The following is an 11,383-nucleotide window of genomic DNA, read 5'->3' as shown; positions in this document are numbered from 1 at the left end:
AACTTAAATATCAAACTTTTACTGTAAGCCTTCTATTTTTAAAACTATGTTTTCAATGCAATCATAAGTTTGCATTGAAGTTACTGAGCTGGAAATTTGACCTTTTTAGTGTAGGATGAATGGGAAGGTTGCTTGAAAGTAGGCATAGAAGTTTAAGTAATCAAATAATGCAGGATAATTTCCTCTTTCCTGTAGAAAAAAAAAAGAGGAAAAACAATTTAGTATTGGGTGAGTTTTTATATCAAGAATAAGTACTTGGGGAGCTCAAAAGAAAATGAAACAACAATAGGACACTTGCCATGTGAAAACAGCACTAGCCTGTTGTGACTCTTGCTAGGAGTTGGACCAGCTATGGGAATAAAATAACCCATCTTAAAAACTGCTTGTTTTGGGTAAGACCTCTGTGGAGGTCATGACACTTGTATTAAAAATAATTCTGGAAAATTTAATTGCAGGTAGATGAACTGACTGAAAGTCTTACTGAGCTGCAAGGCACGCTTACTGATGCTGACCAGAAGATTTCCAAATTACAGGAAGAATTTACTACAGAAAGAAGCAAGCTTGCTGAAGAAATGCAACTTATTCAAGAACAGTACAAAAAGAACAAAGTTAGTTACTCCATGTGTAATATTTCTATGTTCAAGGCCAGATGTTCAAGTAGAGTAAATGTGTGGAGGCTGGTAAAGAGAGCTGTGCTAGTGTGCAGTACCAGAGGCTCTTGCTTCCAAATTTCAAAAAATTTAATGTTCTTTTTGGAGATAGAAGGACTAGTGAATAGCTTTCCCCTCTTCCTTCTTTCTAAACTATATTTTTTTGGTGTAAAGGCCACAGGTGGATATCTAGAAATCTTTCAGTGCCAAGAAATTCTCTACTACAGGCATTGAATCATCAGTCTTAGAATGCTATATAAAAAATGTAACATCTCTCAAGTTTATTTTGAAACTAAACTACTTTCAGTGTTTCAGTAGTGTTAAAGTACTTTCAGGACAAAGTCAAGGAAGAAACTATATTAGTCTTTGTTTTTAAGTTTTTCATATTTAATTCTTAAAGAATGTTTTACCATCTAGACAACTGTAGGTCTTATTTGTGAACAGTATTATATGTTTAGATCCTCTTAAGTGGTCTTCTGACCTACTAACATTATTGACAAAATTTTATGACCAGGGCCTTTTTTCTGTTGTGGCATTGAGGACTTTGAGTGGGAAAACAAGAGATTTCTGCAACTTTCAGAAATCTTGTATAGAAATACAGGCCAGCTGCCCAAAAAGTATTTATAAAAGTGAATCAAAATGAAAATGCTTAGAAAGTGTTGTCATCTTAAAGAGGATGAATAAAGAGACTCTTAACCTCTCAGGTCACTCTCAGAGGGAGCAACATCTGGGGAGGTTAATCTTTGATTTTGACAGTGCTGCTAGATTTAACAGTGTTGGCAAACTTGCACTAAGCATACCCCCCAAATCATATTGTTTCTTTTTAGATGACCCTCCTTTGCCTCCTATCCTGCCTTTTGTGGTCAGATGTTCTATTTTTTAACTAGAGTGTGTAGGAAATTCAAAGGAGTCTCAGGTGTAAAGTCAGATAGTTTAATAGGTCGTCTCCATTGACAAAATTCTAAATACCAAATAATGTATTATCGCTGTTTACAGATTCAGCTGCATCTAACTGTAACAATGAACAATGAACTGACTAAGAGTTTGGAGATAATCCAGAAGGAACGACAAGAAAAAGAAAGTGAAATGCAAAGAGAAATATCAGAATACCAAAACAGACTACTTCAAGCAGAGAAAGAGCATCAGGATGCTCTGACAGAAGCAAACCAAAAGGTAAATCAGAAAATGGGAAGAATGGTGCTGTGAAGTTGTAATAACTTGTATGTATTTTATGAAATTTTGCTGATCCTATTGCAACAGAAATTGTCTTTACTAACAACATTTCCAAACTCTATAAAACTTACCTTGGAACTCTGTAAGTGTTTGATTAACTTTTTCCATATACCAAGCAGTGGAAGGTGAACTTACCTCAGAGTTAAGTGTTAAGTGTATATGTAATGTATCTGGGACTATTTGAAAAGGGGAAAGGAACAGAATGTTCTAGTCTGGGAAATGGTTATTTTGGTAGGAAGGGGGAAGAAAGATCAATCACTTTAGAATGCAAGGGTGAGTTTGTTGGAAATGCATCATGCTGTACAGAAATAGCCATCATCGTATCTGCAGAAAATTCTGTCCATGAATATATTCTTGAAGCCAGTAGGACACAGGGATGCAATTTACTATTATTATTTCTCAATAATTTTCATTCTTATGAATATAAAGTAAATTTAAGTGCAATTTATAGTAAAATATAAGGACCTTCTAATGGCAGACTTCTTAGAGGTAAGATTCTGGTGTTCAAAATACATATTTGAGACAAATTGCTCTTTTGGTTTAAAACTTCTTGAAACATAGGAAGCAAATTTGTGGAATTCCAATGGGCTGTGATATGTTCTTATATACATCTTTAAAATACAACTCCATGTCCTTTTTAGTATCACAATAATTAGGCACATTTTCTTTATCTAGAATGAGGTTGAAGTTAAGGCCTGTCAAGATAAGATTGATTCACTGGAGCACTTTATTACCTCACAAAAATTGGAAATTGAGTGTTTGAAGTTGAATGAAGAAAAACTAAATAATTGCCTTAAAGAAGCTAACCAAGCCTCAGAAGAACTCCTAAAACTTAAGGTAAGAAAAAAAATAAAATGCAAGCATTACCAGTTACATGATACCCAAGGCACATGTAAAGTACATGCAGGATTGGGAAACAGTGCTCCAGAATTTTGGCTTGACTTTAATACAGCCTTTTTTTTACTAAGGAGAGGACAGAGCATGGATGAAACTATTTTTACTATTCATCTGCATTGGAAAAATTGTTACGTATGCCAGAATTGGTTCATGTGATATTAAACACAGCAGTCTGTTGCCTACATTGTACATTACACCTGGGTTTATAGTGTGGTTGGAATATATGCAGAGACTTTGCAGTGCCTCTGCTTTCTGTTTGTGAATTGCTTTGGTGATAAAAGATACCATGTTCTGTCAAGCATTAGTCTTGATACATTGCTCTTGATTCAATTCCCTTTGTATAGAATCGTCATTAGCTAGTTGTGGGAAATGGTAATTCTCCAAATGACAAAACTATTCTTATTGATGATAGAATATGAGCTCCACATACTGTGAACAACTGATAGCTGGAAACAGTTCTAGATAAGTTTGCTTTGCTTTCTAGTAGCACAGGTGAAGTTTAACCTTTTTTTTTTTTTTTGGTGTGGTTCTGTCTGTGATTGAATGCTGGCTCCAGCTGTATACTCCCACTTGAGAATGAGTATTTCTGTATCTCTTTAAATGCGCTCTTGAAGAAACACAGTCAATTCTGCTTACTTGCAACTAAACATTGAATTGCAATACGTTCATCTTGCTCTCCAGTCTTTTATTCTGTAGGGCCCACCACTGTGGTGATAATTTGTTTAATACCAGCGTTCCAACAATACAGTACTACAGAATATGTGCCAGTGACAGAAGACAGTGCCTGTGGTAGTGAAAATGTAGCATACAAGGTTTCCAGCTGTGCTCGCTGTGTGATGTTTGCACACAGGTTGGCACGAGACCAGATGAGCAGGGAGCAGCCCAGGACAGTGGGTCTGGGTGGAAATGAATGATCCGATGCCACTCAGAGTGGCATTTTTGAGCTGTAATTTAAGAGTACAAAGTAGGGCTGTGTTACCTTGCCTCTGTAGTAATGAGAGTAATCAGAGATGGCGAGAAGAATAAAGAAGACTCGGACTAGGAGAAAGCACTTTTAAAATTTACAGTGTTGGTTTGAAATCTGTTACCTGGAAAGCAGCACTTTCTTAGGTCACGTTGATGAAGTGATAACAGGTGAAAAAAGAACTAGTTCCTCAGAGTTCACACAGCTTTCTCATAGGTAGGCTGCTAGGCTAAACATCAATAACCTGGACATTTGTAATTCGTTGGTATATCTGAAGGCAGAAAGTCTCCCTTATTGGCATTTGAATTCTTGGGTTTTTTGCTGAGTTAATCACCTGTATGCACCCATCTAGTAAGAGGAATTTCATATTCCTGAAGTAAAGGAGCTGCTGTAACAAAGTTGTATGAAAACAAGCAAACAAGTATACATTACAACCCTGTTCTACAGCTAATATCGAGGAACAGTTGAGCTTCCATTTGACATTGTAGTGTTTAAATGGAAGAATTATGTTTCTGGTGTAATAACTGCAGTTCTTATTTTGTAGGCTGATAATACTAACATTGTAGTTCAACTGAAGGAGGAAAATGAATTTGCCCACAGTAAAGTGCAGCTGTGGATGAAATCCTGTAAGCAAATGGAAAAGGAAAAGGAAATGTTGCAGAAACAACTAGTTGAATGTGACGAACTATTAAAGAAGAAAAATCTATCTATGTCAAAGTACAAGAAAGAAGGTAACTGAATCTAGATTTAACCTTAATGCTTTCTTGGAAGATCATTATTTTGTAAAACTTTTTTTCCCTAAAATGTCAATTTGCAAATGCTCTTATACAGAGCATGATTCCTAGCCCTGGTATAAACAAGTTTGTGAACAAAAGTACAATGTGTCAAATGTTTTCAAAATCTAGTTCATTCTTGTTCTCTTAAAGTATCAGAGGCAAGTCTGGATTGTGAATATACATTTTAAATACTTTTTTGTAGTTAAAAGTGACTTAGGGAAGAAGGGGAGTGTTTTTCTTAATAACTAAATTTTGTCTACAAGTTCTTTTATCATTTTCTAGCAAGCTTTGCCCTCTGCTTCTCATGCTTCACCTCATGAGATGCACTGTGAATAGCACTTAGGGAAAGTTCGGGGTACAAACTTGTGTGTTCAGAAGTTGCAAAATGACAGGAAAAATGTTTGTCCGTGCACTGGTCAAGGAGTCTTTAAATTTTGCATATTTGTTCTCTATTTAGCTAATACATTGCTATGTCTAACATATTACTCATTGTTACACAGTCACTTTTTTATAGTTCCACAGTTATAGAATATATATAAGTAATGAGATGATGTATGAGCATTGCATTATCAATTCTTAAATATGCATAATTTTGTCACTTACATGAATAATGGTATTTTGCTTTGAAAGGTGCTGATGAGAATGCCATTACAGAAGAACTGAAGTTAAAACTGAAAGAATTACAGGAATCTGTAGAAGTGAAAACCAGAGAAGTAAATGAGACCTTGGCAAAATACTGCTCTCTAATTGTTAAGTATGATAAACTAGAGGAAGCAAACGAGATGCTAAAAACACAAGTCAGTTTGTTGGGTGCTCAGCTGAAACAGCAAACAAGTGATGCTGTCAGCAATCCTTTGCTGAATTTGGATGACTCATCAGCAGGGAGCAGTCAGTCTGTCAAAGAGATGAGGCCAGATGAAGATACTGTTAAGCTTTCAAGTAAAAGACAGAGATACGAGGACAACGGGAAAGATAACGGAGAACCAAGATCCCCTATGCCAGAGGTTTCATCCAAAAAAAAAAGGAAGGATAATTTCTGTCAAAATCTGCTGGATCAGGAAGACACAGACTATGAGCCAGATGGGCTTCCAGACATAGTGAAAAAAGGTATTTATAGTGTTTTATAAAGGCAAACATTCTCTGTTCATAACAGAGTGGTTTTTTTTTCTCTTTTGCTGAAGTAGTTTTATTCTGGTTTAGTAAGTGATTATGCAAACATTTTTGGTGACAATGAAAGCTGAAAGTACTCAATGGGAGATATGTCAGTTAGTGTCAAGTTACTGTTTGTGGAGCTGTGGTGTAAAAAGTCCCTTCCCAGCTTTCTTGTAGGCCCCCTTCAGGTACCGGAAGGCTGCTGTAAGTCTTCCCTGGGCCTTCTCTTTTTCGGGCTGAACCGCCCCAACTTTCTCAGCCTATCCTTGTAGGAGAGGTGCTCCAGCCTTCTGAGAATTCTTGTGGCCCTCTGGACTGACTCCAAGAACTCCATGTCCTTCTTGTGTTGGGGGCTCCAGAACTGGACATCATACTTTAGGTGGGGTCACACAAGAGTTAGGCAGAGGGGGAGAATCACCTCCCTTGACCTGCTGGCCATGCTTCTTTTGATGCAGCCATTGGTTATAGTTGGCTTTCAAGTACACATGGCCAGCTCATGATGAACTTCTCATCAACCAACACCCCCAAGTTCTTTTCCTCATGGCTATTCTCAATTCATTCTCTGGCCAGCCTGTGACTGTGCTTGGGATTGCCCTGGTTCATATGCAGGACCTTGTACTTGGCTTTGTTGAACTTCATTGGTTGGCTTGGGCCCACTTCTCAAGCCTGTCAAGGTCCCTCTGGATGGCATCCTATTCTTCCAGTATGAGTAAGAAAGAGCTAAAGGAAAAACAACTAGGGCTGGAGGGACAGGAATAATGGTGAAGCTAAGTATCCTACTGAGCAGGGCATGAGGCTGAGGGGTGTGGTGGCAGCCTGAGCATGGGCAGGAGCTGGCAGGCAGCCCAAGGAGAGCTGAGAGGAGACAGAGGAGGAACAACAACCCTAGAGGGACTACAGCCAGTGGGTTCCTCCTTGATTGAGCCATTGAATTAAAAACAAGGAGCAGGATCTGACCCCCATCTTCTGTGCTTCCATCAACTCTGAAAGTGTAGCATGCAGCAAGGCAATTAGAGACCAGAAACTGGGCAGGAGAGGGATCTGTAGGGAAGCTGAGGTGTTTTCCCCAAGTGCTTGCTTATTTATGTGCTTTTATTTCTTTCAAGACCAGAACCAGTATTTAAAAGTGCGTTAATTGGCAATACATTACATCAACTAAAATTATCTGAGTCAAAACTGTCTTGCCCACAGCAGTAACATATTAACATCTTTGAGTGTTCAGTTTCGTTCTGCTATGAATGCAATGAAATCAATCAGATCTTCCTTATAAGGGTTCACTGTAGCAGAAAGTAAGTGGGAAGACAGAACAAATCAGAGCTTGAAAAATATGTTGCCTTCAACTACATATTGAGTACCCCTTTGTAAGAAAAGCAATTGCAATTATTAAAGGACAAGGCATAGATATGCTGAATTGCCTCAACTTCAGTGATCACTCCCAGAAGGAAAGATTTCTAAGTCTGCATGTCACTTGCCTTTCATTTTCTTACAAGCATTATTATGTTTCTGGAAATACAGCTGTTCTGATGACATATGTGCCAGTTAATGTTTGAAATTTAGGCTAAATAGAGAGATAATAGACAATCTATAACACTAGGGTTCTAAGCAGAGAAAAATAAGAAATATCAGGAATCTCATGTCAGTGTTGTTTCTTGTAAAACCAGTATATATTTTCAGACTGAAATAATTCTCCAGATAATAACATACCTGTAAAGAAATAGAGCAAACACTTGTTTGAAAATCTTTGATATAAAATTATTTTTGTACCTTTTCTACAGTCTCCAGGGCTTGAATATGAATTCTAGAATACACAAGATCTGTTCACCAGTCCTTTTGATTCATTTTCCTCAGTAGAACAAATTATTTCTTATAATCAACTATTTTTATCCCTGCTATGAAAAACAAGACAAGATCCATTTAAGGAAGTGTAACTTGTTTAGTTGGTTTTAATAGAAGTTGTTTATTTTTCAGGGTTTGCTGATATCCCCACTGGAAAGGTGAGCCCTTACATTTTATGTAGAACAGCCATAAATCTAAGAAGTCCTCATCTAATTTTCCCAAGTGAGAAATTGCTTTTGCCTGCACAAGATGTACCAAAATGCGGACCAGATAACCTTGGTGAGCGCTCCTGTTCAACACCTGGTGGCAGCAAACCACAAAAGGTAAGTTTAAAAAAAAAAATCCGGGTATGAAAGCCATGGGGAAAACTACTACATTCAGCAAATGTATTCATCTTGCCAAGTAAGTTTGAGGACATATCATCATTCTTTTACATTTCTCAGCAATACAGTGAAGATGAGAATATAAATGCTGAATCACTAAAACATGACAGAGGTCTTGACCATGCTAGCAATCTGCTAATTGTTCCTGTGATGTAATTTGTGACTTCATAGCAAAACCCATTGAGAAATGTAAATTAAATACAGGTATATTTTCACTTTCTTACAATGGATACTAAAGACCAGATATTCCTTATGCTGGGGTTTCTTAGGTTTCAGAAAAAGAAAACAGCAAAAGAATTAATCTCCTGAGAGTCTGAGTTGACACTTAAGGCTTTCTGCTAACAACTTTTCTTGGAATTACAGATTCAATATGCTATAAAATAACTACAGATACTTGAGAGGCTGTTAAACATGTACATAGGGAACAGAGTTAGGTTTTGAAAGCTGACTTTTATTTAAAAAAATTTAGTAACTGAAGTTTATATTAACTTTGTGTTTCCAGTTGTATGACACACTGCTTAATGTTTCACAGTACATCAGAATACGACATTCTTTCTAAGCTGATGCAAATACTTTGGAGCTATAAAAAATGTTCCAGCTCTAGAACAGAAATAAACATATACTTGTCTGAAATCTCCTGCGTTTTTAACCATGCAATCTCAAGCTGAGCAATAGTTACTATATATTGATACTTCTTTACATGAAGGCTACACAGAAGCATACGACTAGAAAATTTTCTTCCAGTTTGCCAGGTTACACAAAAGCACACTCTTGGCAATCAGAGGAGCCTGCCTCCAGCCAAAAGCGATGCCATAAGGCAAGATAACTTTTGGTTGGTGGTTGTTTATTGTTTGTTTGTTTGTGTTTTTTTAAAAATATAGGTAGTTTGTGTTAGCACATAAGGCATGTTGGCAAGATAGCAAAAGTATGTAAAGGTAAGAGCCACACAGTTTAGCAGATATGTGGATTTTGAGGCCAGAAAGTACCATCAGTGAGTCAGATCAGAGCCATAATTTGTACTGATGTGTAGAACTCAGAAATCTGTATTTTAAAGTGTTGTTTCAGGGGTTAGTTACCCTGCTTGTGAAAATGTGCTGCTTCTTACAGACATTACCTAGAGGCAATGTTTTATTACTGTTTCATTAAGTGATGCCAATAAGTTTTATTTACATTCATTTATGTATGTTTTCCTGTAACATTATAAACAAATGGAGGATGTTGCTTGTAAAGAAACTCAGTAGTGCAAAGGAAAAAAAGAAGCCCTGGCAGCAGAAGGTGGTGTAGTACTCACCTGCCGGCATAGTCTAAGCTTGTTGTAGGCTCTTCCTGACCATAGTCAAGGTTACAGCAAATAACAAGTAATCTGCTATAAATTGTTTTCAATTTAACTGAGAGAGGGATTTCCCAAACAGTCCTTCTCTTTGCCTAAGCTTGTGTTGTCTAGGTTGAAGGACAGCTACTCCTTACTTTCAACAATATAAGAGAAGTTCAAAATTCAGAGTTGTTTTTTTTGCCCAAGTATAAAGATGCAGATGTCATCAGTTCCAGGAGTTTGTGCCCTTGTCCCTTAGCGATTGCTGGATATATGGGTTTTGTTTCAAGATGAGGTATATCTGGGAATTTCTGGAGGAATTGATCATAATGTTGTTTCATCATTTGCTGAAACCATCAAAGCGTGTTATTTCATGCTTTATATTAATACAGTAAATGGTGTGTTCTATTTTAAAAGTGAAATAAGCCTTCTTGCCCTCTCTTTGACAGGATCATATATATGTGCTTCATTTCAGACACCCAGTTTCAAACTGTTGTAAATTTCCCAAGGTGTTTAAAATGTACCCTGTAATTTTCATATGCAAATGTATTCACTTTTCTATGTGATATTAATGTAGAATTTAAATTGAGTGCTTTGACTGCACATCAGTTAAAATGTGAAAGCAGTGGTTTCTGTCCAGATGTCAGCAAAAAGTGACAACTATGTTTTATGTTTGCAAAATATGTACAGGAAAAATGAAATATAGTTCTCAGTAAACAATACCTGGTACCTTAGTAAACAGATTAAGAGTACTGTATGTTCCTGGTTTAGCTTTTTTCTGCTTCTAGCAAATAGCTTGGCAGCTTAATCCAGGATACAGATATTCCATTTTATACTACACCAAAATGATTGATAGCAAGTCTCACTGTATTGTATATTCAAAGCCATAAATGTCTTCAATTTTTTATTTTTTTAATGTTTTCAATATGTAGGTTTATAGTTTTTCGTAAATTCCCAAGATTTTGTCTTTTGTAGTGAGTGTTTTGACTGCAGAAAGCTAATATGGCTTTCCATTACCAGTAAAACAGGATCTTTTTCTTTGTGTTACAGGTAAATGATGAACAGCAGTCTCAAGCAGGATCAGCTTTTCCACTAATGAAATCTCCTTCAAGGTCACCACTTTGCCTGTACAAGCAATCTGCAAAAACTCTCCCTGATAATCCTGGGGAGAGTCAAATGCTGCACAAAGCCAAAAATTATCTAAATGAACAAGGACTACCTGAGCAGGAAGATGAGCAAAAAGAAAATTGTAAGGTCCAGTAAAGCTGTGTGGACCTAATAAAAACTCAGAATATCTGATGATCAAAAACCAGTTAGTGAAATAAATATCAGAACTATTTGGAGGGCACCGTTTTCCCTTATCCAATGATTAACAATATATGGGTTCTCCAGAGCTTGTTCTTGAATATTTACTAATACCAATAGTCACTCAATCTTGTGGAATTATAACCAAGGAATTGATGTAATTGATGTTTTGTAGAATTTTTTGTAAATAATTCTTCATAAATCTGTTAAAAATTAGCCCATGGAAAAAGTGGGGTACATGTTGCCATGCAGTTGTTCTTGTTGCCTTTTTTCTGTGTACCACAGGTTGATTTACAAATGGAAACTAAACTCACCTGAGTGTCTCTAAAAATACTAGGTTCTGGGGAAAATGAGGCAAACTGTTGGATGGTTCAAAATGAAGCAGTGACTTCATTTTTAAGTACAAAACTACATATAAAATCAGATGTAAGCTGTGATCCCAGAAGTTGATAACTCACCTGGAAATAGGATTAATAGCATTTAAGATTCTGGTATCATCAGTATAAGAAAATAACTGCATCTAGTTCATGATAGTGCATTTGAATTTAGGATTAAATAAACTCATCACAACAAGCTTGTACTTGTTGATTTCAAAGGTTTAATTTGGCTTGCTCAGTAGGACAGAGCACTTCTGTGACATGAACTAAATCAGTCATTATCCAACTGAACAGAAATTACTTTCCAATAATTCTTATTCCTTATGCTTGCCTATGCAGGCAAGGTATTAGGAAAATCAAGCTCCTGTAAGTGAGCACTGGTGTCTTGAGACTCCAAATTACACAGCAGAGAGGTGTTTTCATGTTGTTGTTCTATCAGAAAGATGTTTCTTCTTTCAACAGAAGTCAGTAATAATGTTTTCCACTCCTTTAGAAAGG

General features: G+C 36.7%; 1 protein-coding gene across 1 annotated transcript in view; it reads left to right on the top strand.

The window, feature by feature from the left end:
* The window catches only part of CENPF (centromere protein F), a 41,056-nt gene extending 30,510 nt beyond the window's left edge, over nucleotides 1-10,546 (top strand). Inside the window, exons 13-19 of the mRNA XM_051614367.1 lie at nucleotides 456-608; nucleotides 1,647-1,823; nucleotides 2,559-2,720; nucleotides 4,289-4,475; nucleotides 5,151-5,627; nucleotides 7,641-7,831; nucleotides 10,254-10,546. Coding sequence (XP_051470327.1) covers nucleotides 456-608; nucleotides 1,647-1,823; nucleotides 2,559-2,720; nucleotides 4,289-4,475; nucleotides 5,151-5,627; nucleotides 7,641-7,831; nucleotides 10,254-10,466 — 1,560 coding nt within the window. The 3' untranslated portion in view covers nucleotides 10,467-10,546. The remainder of the gene's footprint in view (nucleotides 1-455; nucleotides 609-1,646; nucleotides 1,824-2,558; nucleotides 2,721-4,288; nucleotides 4,476-5,150; nucleotides 5,628-7,640; nucleotides 7,832-10,253) is intronic.
* The last annotated feature ends 837 nt before the right edge of the window (nucleotides 10,547-11,383 follow it).

Source organism: Apus apus, chromosome 3 (genome assembly GCF_020740795.1).
Source record: "Apus apus isolate bApuApu2 chromosome 3, bApuApu2.pri.cur, whole genome shotgun sequence".
Lineage (NCBI taxonomy): Eukaryota > Metazoa > Chordata > Aves > Apodiformes > Apodidae > Apus > Apus apus.
This window is presented reverse-complemented; position numbering and strand designations above follow the sequence as displayed.